Source organism: Tamandua tetradactyla, chromosome 6 (genome assembly GCF_023851605.1).
Source record: "Tamandua tetradactyla isolate mTamTet1 chromosome 6, mTamTet1.pri, whole genome shotgun sequence".
In the NCBI taxonomy this organism is placed as follows: Eukaryota; Metazoa; Chordata; class Mammalia; order Pilosa; family Myrmecophagidae; genus Tamandua; species Tamandua tetradactyla.
In genome coordinates this window covers 4,926,373-4,945,782 of record NC_135332.1, presented here as the reverse complement: position 1 = coordinate 4,945,782, position 19,410 = coordinate 4,926,373, and the positions used below count along the sequence as shown (strand labels likewise).

Genomic DNA, 19,410 nt, shown 5'->3' with positions numbered 1-19,410 from the left:
AGTGAATACAGCAAATATACATAACTGCAAGGGACTCTCCATGTTTGAGAAACTGGAGGAGGATCACAAGAAGAATGACAGATAACAGTCAAATGGATATTTAATTTTTTTTCTAGATGCAACAATGATATGGTGTTAATGTTTTTTTGAGAGTTATCTTAAAAAGATAAAGAAATACTGACAGATGAAATACGTCTGGGATTTGCTTCAAAAGAATCCAAAAAAGAGCCAGGGGTGAAGAGGTTAGATAACACAAGATTGGCCATAGTGTCATTAACTGATGAAGTTGGGTGATGGATGTATGAGAAGGTTCATGTTATTTTACTTTTGTAGGTGCTTCAGATTTTCCATAATAAAAAGTAAATTATTTCTTCTGAAAACAAAAAAAGTAAATTACGAATAAATAAATTTTCTAAAAGGCAAAAAATATATATTTTGCATCATCCCTGGCCTCTACCCACTAGGTGCCAGTAGCAACCCTGCTCCTTGTTGTGCCAAAGTCTTCAGACATTCCCAAATGTCCCCAGGGGGACAAAACTGCCCCTCACTGGAAACCACTACCCTAGGACAAATTTTAAATCTTGAACTGTGGGGTCAAGAAGTATGCACAGGAGAGAAAGGAGCCAAGATGGCAGCTTGGTGAGGTGTGGGATTTAGTTTCTCCTCCAGAGCAGCTAGTAAATAGCCAGAACACTACAGAACAACTGCTGGGGCCACATCAGTGACTGGATACACAATGTACCCTAGTCTGAACAAGCTGTGATTCCACCCAGAACCATGAGTACCCAAGCCATGATGGCCAGCACCCTCCATACCCCCCATAGGTTGGTTCCCAGAGGGGAAAGGAAAGAGATTTTACTAACAGCAAGGGGCTGAGCTCGACCAAGCTCCAATTTGTGGAATTAATTAACAAATTCTGACTAATAAAAATAGGCCCCCAGCTGAGCTGAACCTCAAGCAAAAGCCGAGGTTTAGTTTTTGCCCCAGCACAGAGGTGGCAGGGCTGACAGAAAAAGAAAAAAACAAAAAACCCAGAGGTTTGTTTTTTTCAATCAGACAGCACAAAATACTTGAAACGGTCTGGGCCCTGAAGGAAAGGAGGGGTACACAGGACCTGGAGATACACAGAGCAACATACCCACTTAAGCTCTTGATCGGCAAACCCCAGGAACTGGGGTCCTGCTCTGAAAAGGATTTTTTTTTCTTTACTGTTTGTGGCTGTGATTCTACACTTGACTGCTCTTTGGATACAACTGTAGGGCTTCTCAGGCTTCAATTGCCCCAGGCAAGGGTGGAATTAAGCTTGTCAGAGCTTGCGTGGAGGCTGTGCTTTCTACAAGAAAGGGATGGGGCCCAGCTCAGGTGGAACCCTCCCTCAAGGAATTCAGACCCCAGGATCTGGAAAACTGAAGCCATTAAAGCCAGCCTACAACCTCTCCTATCTCAACCATGCCCCCAGCAAGGAGAGTCTGCTGAAGTTAAAGGTACCAGATCATCCCTTATGCTGGTGGGACCTACAGGCAGACAAATACCACATACTGGGCAGGATAGGAAAAGCAAAGAGTCTAGAGGCTTCATAGGAAAGTCTTTCTCACCCTCAGGGAAAACTGATGCAGGTGACCATTTTCTTCTGAGAGAAGGCCAGTTTGGTCTGGGAAAATCTGTCTGGTGTCTATAATACCTAAGTAGACCTTCCTGGGGGTGGGGGGGAGGGAGGAAAGGCACCATACAGGCAGGACAAGAAACAAGAAAACAAGAACTAAAAAATTCTGATCTGTTAAACAAAACCTAAGCTAGTGGTCTAGAATAAGCTGAAGTGAATGTCAAAGAACAGATAGACAACAAAGTTATCCAGCAAGGAAATCCTAGGTAAAAAAAAGTCAAAACAATCCCCAGAATAAACTAATTAAGGAAATTAAATGTCTAGACGCCAGCAAAAAATAATGACTCATACTAGGAAAACTGAAGATATGGTCCAAAGGAACAAACCAACAATTCAAATGAGATACAGGAGTTGAAACGATTAATTCAGAATGTTCAAACAGACATGGAAAACCTCATCAAAAATCAAATCAATGAATTGAGGGAGGTTATAAAGAAGTCAAGGGACAAAAGAAAAGAAGAAATTGAAAGTCTGAAAAAACAAATCACAGAACTTACGGGAATGAAAGGCACAGTAGAAGAGATGAAAAAAAAAAACAATGGCAATCTACAATGTTAGATTTCAAGAGGAAGAACATAGGATCAGTGAACTGGAGGAAGGGACATGTGAAATCCGACAAGCAAAAGAAAACATAGGGAAAAGAATGGAAAAATTTGAGTAGGGACTCAGGGAACTGAATGACAACATGAAGCGTACGAATATACGTGTTGTGGGTGTCTTAGAAGGAGAAGAGAAGAACAGAAAGGGAGGAGAAAAACTAATGAAGGAAATCATCACTGAAAATTTCCCAACTCTTATGAAAGACTTAAAATTACAGATCCAAGAAGTGCAACATACCCCAAACAGAATAGAACCAAACAGACATACTCCAAGATACTTACTAATCAGAATGTCAGATGTCAAAGAGAAAGAGAATCTTGAAAGCAGCAAGAGAAAAGAAATCCATCACCTACAAGGGAAGCCCAGTAAGACTATGCATAGATTTCTCAGCAGAAACCATGGAGGTGAGAAGACAGTGGAATGATATATTTAAATTACTAAAAGAGAAAAACTGCCAACCAAGAATTCTATATCCAGCAAAACTGTCCTTCAAAAATGAGGGGGACGCCTTCCACATGGGAAACCCAGGTTCGATTCCCGGACCATGTACCCCCCCCCCAAAAAAATGAAAGGGAAAAATGAGGGGGAAATTAAAAACATTTTCAGACAAAATATCACCAAGAAAATCTGTGACCATGAGACCGGCTCTGCAAGAAATACTAAAAGGCAAAAAAAGTAAATGCAAAATCACAAAGGTATATAGTGAGAGAGTTTGAAGAAGGATGTAGGCCACAAGTTTCAATTTCTGCAGGGAGATTATGGGCACTATAAACTGAAAAGATGATAATGTTGATAATTAGAAATAACATTTTAACTACAGAATACAGAATTTGTCATTTCAGCCAGTTACTTAAGTTTAATTGCCTTACAAAACCATGTAGTAAATGCTCTACACTGAGTGAGATGATCTTCATTCCATTTAAGAATATACTAATAATTGTTATTTTGTATATTGTTCTTAATATACGCTGCCAATAATATATATTAATAATAGTTAGATATTGTTCTTAAACAGAACACATATACACAAACACATAAATCTTAAACTTCTATTATATGGCTTACTGTTCAAATTTATCAGAAAAATACAAAAAAAAAAAAAATTAAAAGCCAGAAATCCAAATTTATAGCCACCAATCGTCTCTGAAAATACTGAAGGGCAAGTGGAAGTAGATTTAAGAAAGCACAGAATACTAGAGCAAAATTCTCAAACAAAATGAGAAAACAAATTCTAAACTAGGAGTGAGATACTAGGTTGACTTGATCTATTTCTAATTGCTGAGTATTTTAATGAAACAAAGAGTTTTCACTTGCCTCCACTTCAGCCATGAATGCCTCCAAGGGATCATCATCACTGTCAGAATCTGCTGGCTTAGAATGGAATTGCTGGCGGGTAGGTGAGTTTTCAGCAGGAATGTAAGGTAAATCAACATTGCTAGAGTCTTCTTCTTCATCTTCAAAATATCTGAAAATCGAAATGCAGATTGGCAAAAACAATGTTTTGTTTTTGGGCTGGTGAATCTTTCATTTAAAGAAAACTTCATTATGATATATCTTCCTATTAAGCGATTTAACACATACAGGTCAAATTAAGAGACCTCAAGGCTTTGGCCAATGTGGTAGCTTGCAGTTATGTACCCCCCCCAAAAATAGGTTCTTTTTTTGGGAGGGTGCATGGTCCGGGAATCGAACCCAAGTCTCTTGCATGGAAGGCAAGTATTCTACCACTAAACCCCCGTGCACTCCCAAAATAGGTTCTTAATCTTAATCCATTCCTGTGGGTGTGAACCCATTGTAATAGGACCTTTTGAAAATGTGATTTTTAGTTAAGATGTAGCCAAATGAATCAGAAAGGGTCTTAATCCCGTTACTAGAGGCCTTACAGAGAAAGTTAAAGGGAAAAAACAACAAGAAAAGCAGCTGGAAGCAATAAAACATGAAAGAAAGAGAAGACGCTTCTATGCACATTGCATTTGATAGAAAAGTCAATGACCCAAGGATCACCAGCAACCAGCCCCAGAATGCTAGTCTTTGAGAAGGAAACAGCACCTTGCTAACACCTCAATTTTGGACTTTTTGTAACCTCAAAACTATGAACCAATAAATTCTGCTTTTTAGGCCAACCCAATATACAGTATTTATTTTAGGAGCTAGAAAACCAAGACAGTTAAAGACCTAATTACCAAGTTTTACTTAATATATACAAAATTCCAGGATTGCAAAAAAGCAGTCACAGCACATTCTTTATTTCAACTGTGTCTATAAAAATCACATTCCCAGTTCTTTTAAAAGGGATGGGTTTTCAGGACAAATGCAGTATTTCACTGTTGACAGATAACAGTCAACACATATTGAAGAGTTTGTGCTAGAGAAAAAAAAATGAGATGTGAATGAAATATTAAAAACCTGGCTTGTTTTTATAAGCCTTAAACAAATTTCAAAGAAATTTTCATAAGGCTAGGGATTTCCTTCAGAAGTTTTGGGCTAATTTCTGAGCATCTACCAAAAAGTATAAGACTTAAAGCTCAATCCAAAATCATTCATCACACTACTTTAGCATTCATTAAGATTAACTTCAAGAAAGTATCACTACTCCTCTAACAAACATCCCAGAAAATGTGGCAACCCAGGGGTCAAGACCCCTCCCTTGGGGAAAAGAAAAAAAAAAAAGAAGCCTTAAGCACCAGTAGCAGCCTGCATGACCACAGCATGGACATTAAAGGTCAACAGAAGATCCCCTAATGGGGAAAGAATGTATTGTCAAAATCATTAAAATTCCCTCCCTTATTTATTGTTGGTAATCAATTCTCAGGAGACTCTGCTGAGACTCCATCATAACCAAATATAGTTGAGACTCTGCTGAACTTTCTAAGCTGCTCCTTTTCTCCTTATTTACTTCCATTTCCCAACTGGCTGCCACTGGAAGAATTCTCCTGTTAGTAAGTCCCTAATTAAAACTCATGGGTTACTCTCTACTTAGCATATTCTTTGGTCTTGGGGCTGTTCTGGGTTAGAATAGGATGTCTATACAGCTCTTTACAAATCAAACAAAATACAAAGAAACATCCCTTAGACCTTACCTCAAAATTAAACAAAACAGTAATGCAACTAAATATTAGTTTACCTAAATGGCAACCGCAGTTAAAATTTTAAAGCACTTCAAGTCTTCATAGGAATTATTTTAAAAGCATTAACAACTATTATGTATTGTGTATACATACATATATTCTATAGATTTTATTTAACTAATTTTGTTAACTGCCCAAAGTACCCTGAATTGGTAAACTGCTGTCCAGAATAATGATCCTTGATTGTGGTGGATCTCTAACACCTATACTGTATTTGATTCTCAGTAACATTACTAAAATGCTGTTGTGTACTTTAAAAAATCTAAAAACTTCAATCTTAAGAATTTTTCATTAAAAAGAACTCTTAAGCAGTATCACAAATGGGTTGGAAATAACAAAAAGAGACTTCTTTAGCTTCAGGCAAAGGAGAAATTACAATCTATAGAAATTGGAGCTCAAACCTTCAAACCCCAGCTTTTTATAACAAGCGTATTAGACAATCAAGTTAAAGAAACAGAATTGGTAAATGTTTCCAAAGACATATGGGCAAAGATCTAAGTAGATTTTTCCACTCACTGTAAGATATTACAGCATAATAGTTTTAAGAACTTAGGTGTTCTTTCCAGTTCTGGCAATTGCCTGTATTTGCAAATAAATTTATATGGTGTCAAAGCACTCAAGGATTACATACTTTACAAATGACTAAAAGAAACCGACAAGTTAACTTACTAGGAACAATGCAATTCAGCAAGATAACCAATTTAAGAAGTCATAGTATTATTTAGGAAACAAATGGTTTCCTTGCCTCAATTTCTGCTTATAGAATAAACACTCCAAAGCCCAACCTTTGCTAAAATTACTAGGAAGGAACTTACGCATTTTCTTCATCAAAGTTGGCCCGTTTAGATCCAATTTTGTAGAAAGAAGGGAGCTGCGGTGGAGCTGACTTTCCAAATCCTGAAGAACTGGTTGCCCCAAAGGCACTGTGGGACTGTTGTGGGAGTTTTGGTTCTTCCTTCTTTCCAGCACTAATGGCAAAACCCCCAAAACCAAATCCTCTCTTAGTGCCAGGGCCACCTTTATTCCAGTTCATGGTGTCAGTAATTGATCTGTTAGGATCAAGATAACATTACTATAAATTGAAACTTATAAATATCCCTCTGATTTTTACATCTCTTCAGACCTCTACCTACAATTTCATTTTTTAAATATATGATTATATTTATTTAAAATAAAATACAAATGAAGCAAAAATATATACTATTCATACATACATGTCTGTAAAGAATTAAAATATATTAGAAAAATACATGCCAAATTTATGGTAATGCTCACTTTGGAAGGGAAGGAGAAAATGATGGGTCAACCAACAATTTTATTTAAAATTTTCACTTATCAACTAAAACTATAAATTTATATTTCAGATACGCTAACTTTAACCAAACAATTATATTTTCTAAAACACTAAAGAAATTTTTATTCATTTAAGTGGGCTCTCAAACCAAACAAGAATACAATATTTGAAATCATCCGCCTCAAAGAATTTCATTTCTAATTAACATCTTATTAAGCTGATAAAAACACTTATAAGGCAACAAATATTTATTGGGAATCTGCTAGGCACAGTGTTAGGTGATTGAAGACACCAAGATAAAAAAACCTATCTCAATCTTTACCCTCAAGGAACTTACAGTCTAGCAGGAAGACAGAAACAAAAAACAATTATAACATAATGCTGGTTAAAACAGGTATCGAGGTGCTATCAGGAAAACAGTTCTAAAATTGAGGGTCATGTTATAACGGTATCTAGAAAAATCAAAGAATCAAAACTTAAAGGATAAGACCAGCATCTGTCTTTGAAGAGTACTTATAACCCACGCATTTACTGAACAACTGCTGGGTATAACATTAGCCAGAAAGAAAAGTTATTCATTAATATTTTGCCTTAAGTATTCAGTTAGTCTATAGGTAAGGTTTACAATGTAAGGATTTCTTGTGTATTTATAAAATCATTTTACAAACAACACCTTACAAAAAAAATTTGTTTTTGAGTGCATAATCCAAGAATTGAACCCAGGTCTCCCATATGGAAGACAAGGATTCTACCGCTGAACCATCTGTGACCGACCCACTTTATAATTTTATTAGTCTTAACAGAAAAAAAAAAATTTTAAATGACAAAAGGTACTTAAGATTTATAGAAAATCATGTAACAAAACCGAACAAAATTTAAAATTTCCTCTCCCAGATAAGTAATTTTGTCAATATCTCTTGCTATCTTTTCTATGTGCATGTTTATACACAAAAAAATTTAAAGCAAAACTGAAACTATAGGGCAGGCCATGGTGGCTCAGCAGGCACAGCTCTCACCTGCCATGCCAGAGGACCCGGGTTTGCTTCCTGGTGCCTGCCCATGTTAAAAAAAAACAAACAAACAAAAAAAAGACTTCTGGAGAAGATGGCGGCTTAGTAAGACGCGCGGGTCTTAGTTCCTCCTCCAGAACAGCTACTAGGGGAGTAGAAACGATACAGAACAGCTCCTGGAGCCACGACAGAGATCAAGAAGACAGCGTACCCCATTCTGGAATGGCTGACTGGCTGGGAGAACCCACGCCAGTGAGATCGCAGATGGGCGCTGGCTTCCCCGGGCCGGAGTCCCTCCCTCCCTCCTTCCCGGGCCGGCTGGGAGAATTGGACAGGCGGTCCTCTCAAGCTGTGGCGGCTGGTGCCCCCCCCACACGCGGCCCGACTGGACCAACTGGGAGAATTGGATCGGAGATCCCCAGGCCGCGGAGAATGGTGACCGGGGTCCCTTCCAAACACATGGTTTCCCGGTCCGGCTGGGAACAGTGCACTTCCCCGGGCTGGGGCGGCTGGCACCCTCCCGCCACGCTTGGCGCCTCGGGCCGGCTAGGAGATTCGGACAGGCGCTCTCCCGGGCTGCGGCGGTTGGCGACCCTCCCCGCGTTCAGATCCCCGGGCCGGCTGGGAGATTCGGACTGGCACTCTTCCAAGCCGCTTCGGCTGGCGAACCTCCCTGACAGTGAGAGTTTTCCAAAGTTAAAGGACCCACAGCACCTTTTACTGGTGGGATCCGCAGATAAACATGTGCCACGAGCGCCACCTACTGGGCAGGATAAGAAAAACAGAACCCAGAGATTTCACAGAAAAATCTTTCAACCTGTTGGGTCCAACACCCAGGGAAATCTGACTAAATGCCCAGACGCCAGCAGAAGATAACGGATCACGCTCAGAAAATTGAAAATATGGCCCAGTTCAAGGAACAAACCAATAGTTCAAATGAGATACAGGAGCTGAGACAACTAATGCTGAATATACGAACAGAAATGGAAAACCTCTTCAAAAACGAAATCGATAAATTGAGGGAGGACATGAAGAAGACATGGACTGAACAAAAAGAAGAAATAGAAAAACTGAAAAAACAAATCACAGAACTTATGGAAGTGAAGGACAAAGTAGAAAAGATAGAAAAAACAATGGATACCTACAATGATAGATTTAAAGAGACAGAAGATAGAATTAGTGATTTGGAGGATGGAACATCTGAATTACAAAAAGAAACAGAAACTATAGGGAAAAGAATGGAAAAATTTGAACAGGAGATCAGGGAACTCAAGGACAATATGAAGCACACAAATATACGTGTTGTGGGTGTCCCAGAAGGAGAAGAGAAGGGAAAAGGAGGAGAAAAACTAATGGAAGAAATTATCACTAAAAATTTCCCAACTCTTATGAAAGATCTAAAATTACAGATCCAAGAAGTGCAGCGCACCCCAAAGAGATTAGACCCAAATAGGCGTTCTCCAAGACACTTACTAATTAGAATGTCAGAGGTCAAAGAGAAAGAGAGGATCTTGAAAGCAGCAAGAGAAAAACAATCCATCACATACAAGGGAAACCCAATAAGACTATGTGTAGATTTCTCAGCAGAAACCATGGAAGTTAGAAGACAGTGGGATGATACTTTAAATTACTAAAAGAGAAAAACTACCAGCCAAGACTCCTATATCCAGCAAAATTGTCCTTCAAAAATGAGGGAGAAATTAAAACATTCTCAGACAAAAAGTCACTGAGAGAATATGTGACCAAGAGACCAGCTCTGCAAGAAATACTAAAGGGAGCACTAGAGTCAGATACGAAAAGACAGAAGAGAGAGGTATGGAGAAGAGTGTAGAAAGAAGGAAAATCAGATATGATGTACATAATACAAAAGGCAAAATGGTAGAGGAAAATATTATCCAAACAGTAATAACACTAAATGTTAATGGACTGAATTTCCCAATCAAAAGACATAGACTGGCAGAATGGATTAAAACACAGGATCCTTCTATATGCTGTCTACAGGAAACACATCTTAGACCCAAAGATAAACATAGGTTGAAAGTGAAAGGTTGGGAAAAGATATTTCATGCAAATAACAACCAGAAAAGAGCAGGAGTAGCTATACTAATATCCAACAAATTAGACTTCAAATGTAAAACAGTTAAAAGAGACAAAGAAGGACACTATCTACTAATAAAAGGAACAATTAAACAATAAGACATAACAATCATAAATATTTATGCACCGAACCGGAATGCCCCTAAATACGTGAGGAATACACTGCAAACACTGAGAAGGGAAATAGACACATCTACCATAATAGTTGGAGACTTCAACTCACCACTCTCATCAATGGACAGAACATCTAGACAGAGGATCAATAAAGAAATAGAGAATCTGAATATTACTATAAATGAGCTAGACTTAACAGACATTTATAGGACATTACATCCCACAACAGCAGGATACACCTTTTTCTCAAGTGCTCATGGATCATTGTCAAAGATAGACCATATGCTGGGTCACAAAGCAAGTCTTAACAAATTTAAAAAGACTGAAATCATACACAACACTTTCTCGGATCATAAAGGAATGAAGCTGGAAATCAATAATAGGCGGAGTGCCAGAAAATTCACAAATACGTGGAGGCTCAACAACACACTCTTAAACAACGAGTGGGTCAAGGAAAAAATTGCAAGAGAAATTAGTAAATACCTCGAGGCGAATGAAAACGAAAACACAACATATCAAAACCTATGGGACGCAGCAAAGGCAGTGCTAAGAGGGAAATTTATTGCCCTAAATGTCTATATCAGAAAAGAAGAAAAGGTAAAAATGCAGGAATTAACTGTCCACTTGGAAGAACTGGAGAAAGAACAGCAAACTAACCCCAAAGCAAGCAAAAGGAAAGAAATAACAAAGATCAGAGCAGAAATAAATGAAATTGAAAACATGAAAACAACAGAGAATATCAATAAGACCAGAAGTTGGTTCTATGAGAAAATCAATAAGATTGATGGGCCCTTAGCAAGATTGACAAAAAGAAGAAGAGAGAGGATGCAAATAAATAAGATCAGAAATGGAAGAGGAGACATAACCACTGACCTCACAGAAATAAAGGAGGTAATAACAGGATACTATGAACAACTTTACGCTAATAAATACAACAATTTAGAGGAAATGGACGGGTTCCTGGAAAGACATGAACAACCAACTTTGACTCAAGAAGACATAGATGACCTCAACAAACCAATCACAAGTAAAGAAATTGAAGCAGTCATTCAAAAGCTTCCTAAAAAGAAAAGTCCAGGACCAGACAGCTTCACATGTGAATTCTATCAAACATTCCAGAAAGAATTAGTACCAACTCTCCTCAAACTCTTCAAAAAAATCGAAGTGGAGGGAAAGCTACCTAATTCATTCTATGAAGCCTACATCACCCTCTTACCAAAACCAGGTAAAGATATTGCAAAAAAAGAAAACTACAGACCAATCTCTCTAATGAATATAGATGCAAAAATCCTCAACAAAATTCTAGCAAATCGAATCCAACAACACATTAAAAGAATTATACATCATGACCAAGAAGGATTCATCCCAGGTATGCAAGGATGGTTCAACATAAGAAAATCAATTAATGTAATACACCATATCAACAAATCAAAGCAGAAAAATCACATGATCATCTCAATTGATGCAGAGAAGGCATTTGACAAGATTCAACATCCTTTCCTGTTGAAAACACTTCAAAAGATAGGAATACAAGAGAACTTCCTTAAAATGATAGAGGGAATATATGAAAAACCCACAAGCTAATATCATCCTCAATGGGGAAAAATTGAAAACTTTCCCCCTAAGATCAGGAACAAGACAAGGATGTCCATTATCACCACTATTATTCAACATTGTGTTGGAGGTTCTAGCCAGAGCAATTAGACAAGAAAAAGAAATACAAGGCATCAAAATTGGAAAGGAAGAAGTAAAACTATCACTGTTTGCAGACGATATGATACTATACGTCGAAAACCCGGAAAAATCCACAACAAAACTACTAGAGCTAATAAATGAGTACAGCAAAGTAGCAGGTTACAAGATCAACATTCAAAAATCTGTAGCATTTCTATACACTAGTAATGAACAAGCTGACGGGCAAATCAAGAAACGAATCCCATTTACAATTGCAACTAAAAGAATAAAATACCTAGGAATAAATTTAACTAAAGAGACAAAAAACCTATACAAAGAAAACTACAAAAAACTGTTAAAAGAAATCACAGAAGACCTAAATAGATGGAAGGGCATACCGTGTTCATGGATTGGAAGACTAATATAGTTAAGATGTCAATCCTACCTAAATTGATTTACAGATTCAATGCAATACCAATCAAAATCCCAACAACTTATTTTTCAGAAATAGAAAAACCAATAAGCAAATTTATCTGGAAGGGCAGGGTGTCCCGAATTGCTAAAAGTATCTTGAGGAAAAAAAACAAAGTTGGAGATCTCACGCTGCCTGACTTTAAGGCATATTATGAAGCCACAGTGGTCAAAACAGCATGGTATTGGCATAAAGATAGATATATCGACCAATGGAATCGAATAGAGTGCTCAGATATAGACCCTCTCATCTATGGACATTTGATCTTTGATAAGGCAGTCAAGCCAACTCACCTGGGACAGAACAGTCTCTTCAATAAATGGTGCCTAGAGAACTGGATACCCATATGCAAAAGAATGAAAGAAGACCCATCTCTCACACCCTATACAAAAGTTAACTCAAAATGGATCAAAGATCTAAACATTAGGTCTAAGACCATAAAACAATTAGAGGAAAATGTTGGGAGATATCTTACGGAACTTGCAATTGGAGGCGGTTTTATGGATCTTAAACCTAAAGCAAGAGCACTGAAGAAAGAATTCAATAAATGGGAGCTCCTCAAAATTAAACATTTTTGTGCATCAAAGAACTTCATCAAGAAAGTAGAAAGACAGCCTACACAATGGGAGACAATATTTGGAAACGACATATCAGATAAAGGTCTAGTATCCAGAATTTATAAAGAGATTGTCCAACTTAACAACAAAAAGACAGCCAACCCAATTACAAAATGGGAAAAAGACTTGAACAGATACCTATCAGAAGAGGAAATACAAATGGCCAAAAGGCACATGAAGAGATGCTCAATGTCCCTGGCCATTAGAGAAATGCAAATCAAAACCACAATGAGATATCATCTCACACCCACCAGAATGGCCATTATCAACAAAACAGAAAATGACAAGTGCTGGAGAGGATGCGGAGAAAGAGGCACATTTATCCACTGTTGGTGGGAATGTCAAATGGTGCAACCACTGTGGAAGGCAGTTTGGCGGTTCCTCAAAAAACTGAATATAGAATTGCCATACGACCCAGCAATACCATTGCTGGGTATCTACTCAAAGGACTTAAGGGCAAAGACACAAACGGACATTTGCACACCAATGTTTATAGCAGCGTTATTTACAATTGCAAAGAGATGGAAACAGCCAAAATGTCCATCAACAGACGAGTGGCTAAACAAACTGTGGTATATACATACGATGGAATATTATGCAGCTTTAAGACAGGATAAACTTATGAAGCATGTAATAACATGGATGGACCTAGAGAACATTATGCTGAGTGAGTCTAGCCAAAAACTAAAGGACAAATACTGTATGGTCCCACTGCTGTGAACCGACATTCGAGTATAAACTTGGAATATGTCACTGGTAACAGAGTTCAGCAGGAGTTAGAAACAGGGTAAGAAAATGGGCAATTGGAGCTGAAGGGATACAGACTGTGCAACAGGACTAGATACAAAAACTCAAAACTGGACAGCACAATAATACCTAGTTGTAAAGTAATCATGTTAAAACACTGAATGAAGCTGCATCTGAGCTATAGGTTTTTTTTTGTTTGTATCTTTTTTTTTCTTTTTTACTATTATTATTATTTTTATTTTTTCTCTATATTAACATTCTATATCTTTTTCTGTTGTTTTGCTAGTTCTTTTCCTAAATTGATGCAAATGTACTAAGAATTGATGATCATGCACCTATGTGATGATGTTAAGAATTACTGATTGCAGATGTAGAATGGAATGATTTCTAAATGTTGTGTTAATTTCTTTTTTTTCTTTAATTAATAAAAAAAAAGTCAGACAGATTGAGAAAAACCCTAGAATGAGCTGAGACTCGGCATTAAGGGATTGAGAAAACCTCCTCGACCAAAAGGGGGAAGAGTGAAATGAGACAAAGTGTCAATGGCTGAGAGATTCCAAACAGATTCCAGAGGTTATCCTGGAGGTTATTCTTACGCATTGAGTAGATGTCACCTTGTTATTCAACATTTAATGGAGAGGATGGAGGGAACTGCCTGAAAATGTAGAGCTGTGTTCCAGTAGCCATGTTTCTTGATAATGATATAGCTTTCACAATGTGACTGTGTGATTGTGAAAACTTTGTGTCTGATGCTGCTTTTATCTACCTTGTCAACAAATAGAACATATGGAATAAAAATAAATAATAGGGGGAACAAATGTTAAAATAAATTTAGTTTGAAATGCTAGTGATCAATGAAGGCGAGGAGTAAGGGATACAGTATGTATAATCTTTTTTCATTTTCTGTTGTCTTTTTATTTCTTTTTCTGAATTGATGCAAATGTTCTAAGAAATGATGAATATGCAACTAAGTGATTATATTGTGAATTACTGATTATATATGTAGAACGGAATGATCACATATTAATGTTTTAGTTCATTTGTTTAATTTTTTTAATTAATAAATAAATGAATTAAAAAAAAAAAAGTCAGAGAGATAATAGGAAAAGCCAGAGGCAAAGAAAGTAGGTAGGAGGCTATTATACAACACAGATGTAAAGTGACAAAATCCTAAACTAAAAAAGTGGGTGTGAGAAAGGAGAAAAGAGGGGATGTCATTAACAGAGATGGAAACCTAAAAGTACCAGGCATGGAATAGTGGAGAGATGTGTACCTGTGGATCAGCAAAGGAGAGATGCCAGGTAGGGTATGAGGATAGAAAGGGATGTGGGATGAAGCTACAGATTTGATGTAAAGCATCTGAATTTGAGGTTACTGATGTAGATGAGCTAGTAGGGAGAAGGCACAGAAAGAAAAGGGATTATCATTATTTAGGAATGGGAGGAAAAGAAACCCACGTCAAAACTTGGGAGGGGAGGAAAGCGACTGGTAAATAAGCAGCAAAGGGTGAGGACTAGGTGAACAGAATACATTACTTTCTATGCTATTTACCAGTGATAGGAAGGAGACACTGACTAGAGGAATTCTATGCCATTTACCAGTGATAGAAGGGATAATGACTAGAGGAATTCTGATTTCTAAGGAAGAACTTTAAACATGCTATATGCTAAAGAGAACAGGCCAATAGAAAAATTGAAAGGCAGGATGAAAATTGTAGGAACAAGGTCTTTGAAGAGAACCAAGGAGACAGGATCGAAATCTTTTGTAACAAGATGAGTGAACAACTCTTCCCCCAGACTGGAGGGAAGGAGAAAAGGATAAGGACAGATACCAATAAATTAGTCAGTCCTACTAAACAATCAAAGAGCTCAAATTACAAAAGAAGTAAATCAAATATCTGTTTTACAAATCTGACAGTTGCCAAAAACAGGCAGGCAGTGTGAACCTGACAGGTGAGAGTTTCTTAACAGTTTTCAGACTCAGCAAGATCCAAAATGAGTACTACATGCAAGACCTTGCAACTCTACTATTCAAAGAATATCTATGCTACTGGACATATAGATGATGGTAAGACGCATTTAGAGGCAGTACCTACAACATGCAAATATAAGAAGAGACTTTATGTGATAAAGAATAACATGTTGAATAACAGTGAATCAGAAATAGTGAAGAGAGAAAATCAAGTCTGACCTTCTTTGACAGAGTAGGTCTCTAGAGTTGGTGACTAAAGAAACTCATGCCCAAAGGGCAATCAGATGCTCAGTGAAAACTCTCTTCTCCCAGGTTCTTCCTAATTCTGACCCCAAATCTTCCTAATGCACATTCCTGATTCTGCCACTCCCTTCAATAACCCTCCACAGTTAATCAGGCTAGCATGAGACCCTCCGTTGTCGCAACCAACTACTTTTCCATTCGCATTTCCCAAAATTTTCATACATACACTCAGTTTTTCAAGAAAACGATGCACTTTGGTGCATGCTGTGCCCTCTACTTGGGAGTTCCACTTTACCAAATCTTAAACTCTATCTACCTACCAAAATCCCAACTTTCCTTAAAGCCCACCACAAATATCAATTTCTAGAGCTATGACACAAACATGAGCTCCCTTGAGAGAAGTGGTTGGTATCTCCCTCTTCAAACTGCCTTTCCAGTTTTAAAACACTTGATGTTTAAAGTTATAACCACTTGTGTTCTTGTTTCTACTCCATATTACAGATTTCATAGGTGAAGAAAAATATTCATTTTTTTTATCTCCTATGGTATGTTTTTCAGAGTAGATACTAATTATTCAAGTTTATTTAATATACTGAAAAAAAAGATCTACAATTTGGCTGAGAAAAATTCAATACAGCATAAAATCAAGAACCAAGTGGTATGGCTCCAGACACTAAAAATACTGATTTTGTAAAAAATCATAACAGAGTAAATTAACAGACTATGGAGCCAGGCTGACTGTTCAAGCCCTAGCTCTGCCACTATTTACCTGTTTCCTCATCTGTAAAATGGCAAGAATTTCACCTATTTCACAGAGCTGGTATGAAAATTTGAGTTACTACACTAACATCGACTTAGAACAGAGCCTGACATACAGCAAATGCTCAATATGTGTTAGCCGCTGTTATTGTTATCACTGTTTCTCCAAGAATCAGCTTCTCCATGGGTAAAATGAAGAATAGCAAGCTAGATCTCTCAGTTCTCTTTCAACCCTGGGATTCCATATCTAAGTGTCACATGACACTAAAAATGTGAGAGCTCACTGTGAACTGCCCCAGTCAGGGTAGGCTTCATAAAAGAGTTAGGACCCGGAATAAGCACAGAAAGGTACAAGTTGAGTAAAAAAGTACGATGAAAGAAGGCATTCAAGGACAAAGGGTAGAGCTAGCAAAAGCTAGAAAGTGAGCATAAGCACACAATATATAAGGAAGACAATGTGGCTGCAGTTTGTGTTTTGGGCTATGGTGAACAACAAGATATGATTTAAATGACTTTTAAAATAGTGGGCCATATACAAGTGATTATATGAAACATATTACTTTATCACTTGTGTTTTGGAGGTGAGAGAAAGAGTTCTAGTAACGGCTGATAGTATTTACTCTATCTAATAAACTGCCTTGAGAAAATCTATATACCTGTCAGTTCTTAAATTAAGAATCTATATAAAATCCAAGAATTTCATCATATTCTTCTAAGGCCAAACATAAGTAATTACTGGGGCGCTATTGTTTTAAAAACAACTCTTCCCTTTCTGTTAGCTTAAAGAAACTAAGAACTGATAACATGAATATCTATTTTATAAATACTCAAATACAACAAACTGCACTCCATAATTTACACTAAACTATCCCAGTGTGAGTAAGATCTTATCACTCCTCTGCTCACAACTCTCCAAAGGTTCCCATCTCACTCAGAGTAAAGATGAAATCCTCACAACAGCCAAAAAGTCCCTGGTTGTTCTGTCTTTCTTATCCCCAACCTTATCTACAATTACTCCCTCCTTTGCTTACAGTGCTCCAGGCACACTGGCCTCCTTTCTGTTCTTCGAATAGGCCAGACATTGTGCTTTTGAAGGCTTTTACGTTTGCTGTACTTCTGCCTGGAAAGTTCCTTTCCTCAGATGTATCTCACTGTGGCTCATTCCCTCACCTCCTTACACTATTTACTTAAATATCAGCTTGTCTGTAAGGACTCCCCTGAACATCCTATGTCAAGTGGGAAGAATAGCTTCCCATTTCTCTTTTGTTATTTTTTCTAAGACACTAAGCATCTTCTAACATACAGTATGATATATTTATCTGTTCATTGTCTCTTTCACCCTCTAAAAATTAAGTTACATAAGGGTACGGGTTGGATACAGTCCTACTCCTAGAACAGAGCAAGAGAATAGGCACACAAGCAGACACCAATAAAAATATTTCCTGAATGAGTTAAAGATTAGGCTATATAATGTCCCTTCTAGGTACAGAATATCAAAACATGTTTGGTTTTCACTGCTGAAAGTCTAAAAATTATTTTTTGTATGAAACATTTTTTGCTCACTTCCTATGTGCCAGAACAGGGCTTGGCTCTGGAAACTTAAAGTGAATTAAGACGATTCCTGCCTTTCACGAGCTCCTGGGTGTGTGTATATGAGGGAAGGATAGCTACGGGAAACATATCATTTACAAAAAAGCATATACAAGGAACCTAGAGGAAAAGGACTGACAGCCTATAGGAGTGGGCAGCATAATGGGGAAATGCTTCACTAAGGTGATAAGGGGCTATGATCCCCCAAACTTTCTACTAGTATGACAGCTTTTCCTTATATTATCGGTGCGGATGCTTGCAACTCCATATACATTATTTACTCAATCAGCTATGCTCTCAAGTAGGCCCGCAGAAAAGTTTGTGTGACGCTATGATCTACTCGGGCTGCATAAAAATCACCCACATCTTTTTACAGTCTTCCGATTTGGTAACTTTTGCCTATCGGGTCCCCCAAATTTGGAGGTTTGCCTCTCCCAACTGATGCCTACTTTGGTTAAAATCCTTCCCATGGAGGATCCCTGCCTCGGAGCCCGGCTCACTGCAAATCCTTTTCCTCGCCGGGCGGGCACCGCCTCCGGAAAGCCGCCAACTGGGCCTCCAGGAGTTGCGAGAGAAGCTGGAGCCGTGGGAGGGGCCCCCGGGTGACTTGGCTCGGAAAGACCCCTCGAGGCCTCAACCTCGCACTCCCATCCCGCCTCGGGCGCCAGGGCCGCCAGTGCCGTAGGGCTCCGCGGACTCTTTGTTAAGCAAGGCCGCGGTTCCCCAGCCCTCGCTAGGCCCCACGGCTGCCTTCAGTGCCCACCAGGTTTAGTGGCCCCACACCCAGACCATCCTTCTACAAACCTGCTGCTACAGCTGCAGCGGCAGCTACTACTGCCGCCGACTCGAAAAGAATCCCACGGCCGTGTGTACGCGCGGTCCCGGACCAGTCCAGCCGCGCTCCTCCCTCTCCTCCCCTCTTAGCCGCCGCCGTTGCGGCTCGCCCCGTTGCTGAGGGGGGCGGGGAACACAAACCTGACATGCGCAGTGAGGTGAGCGCGGGCCGAAGGGCGGTGCCGGGAGGTGGGGCTGCCGGAAACTTTGGCTAGCTTCTGATTTTAAAACTACTGTTTGCCTCCCAGACTCCTCAAAAACGCTGATAGGAAAAGACTGCAGCGTGACGAACGTTCGTGGCCCATGTAGAAAGTATTCTGGGAGTAACTAAACACTGACAGTGGACACGGAGCCTCCCAGAAATCCCAAAAGAAAAGGGCTTGGGCGGAAACCACATTTAAATTAAAATGTCGTCGGTCCCTAAAGTCTGGTCCTTTGCAGATACGACTTGGGGAACGTTTCCCAAGCATGCTTCTGGCCACGTGGTCCCAAGGAGCACGAGCACCTTTAGCTTCCGGAGCACCAGTCCCGTGCGAAGTCAACTGGAAGCCCAGTAGAAAGGGCTGCCATAGGCAAGGGCAGTTCCGGCACAGGGGC

The 19,410-nt window shown here is 38.8% G+C and overlaps 1 protein-coding gene across 2 annotated transcripts in view; it reads right to left on the bottom strand.

Moving 5' to 3' along the window:
- The window catches only part of DDX42 (DEAD-box helicase 42), a 65,148-nt gene extending 45,756 nt beyond the window's left edge, over positions 1–19,392 (bottom strand). The window contains exons 1-3 of one of the 2 annotated variants that reach the window (XM_077163556.1): positions 18,784–19,392; positions 6,207–6,440; positions 3,578–3,728 (exon numbers count right to left, since the gene is read on the bottom strand). In XM_077163556.1, the coding sequence (XP_077019671.1) occupies positions 3,578–3,728; positions 6,207–6,424 (369 nt within the window). In that variant the 5' untranslated portion in view covers positions 6,425–6,440; positions 18,784–19,392. Of the gene's footprint in view, positions 1–3,577; positions 3,729–6,206; positions 6,441–18,783 lie in introns of those variants that run through there. The other variant, XM_077163557.1, reaches the window with a different exon arrangement.
- Positions 19,393–19,410: the final 18 nt, after the last annotated feature.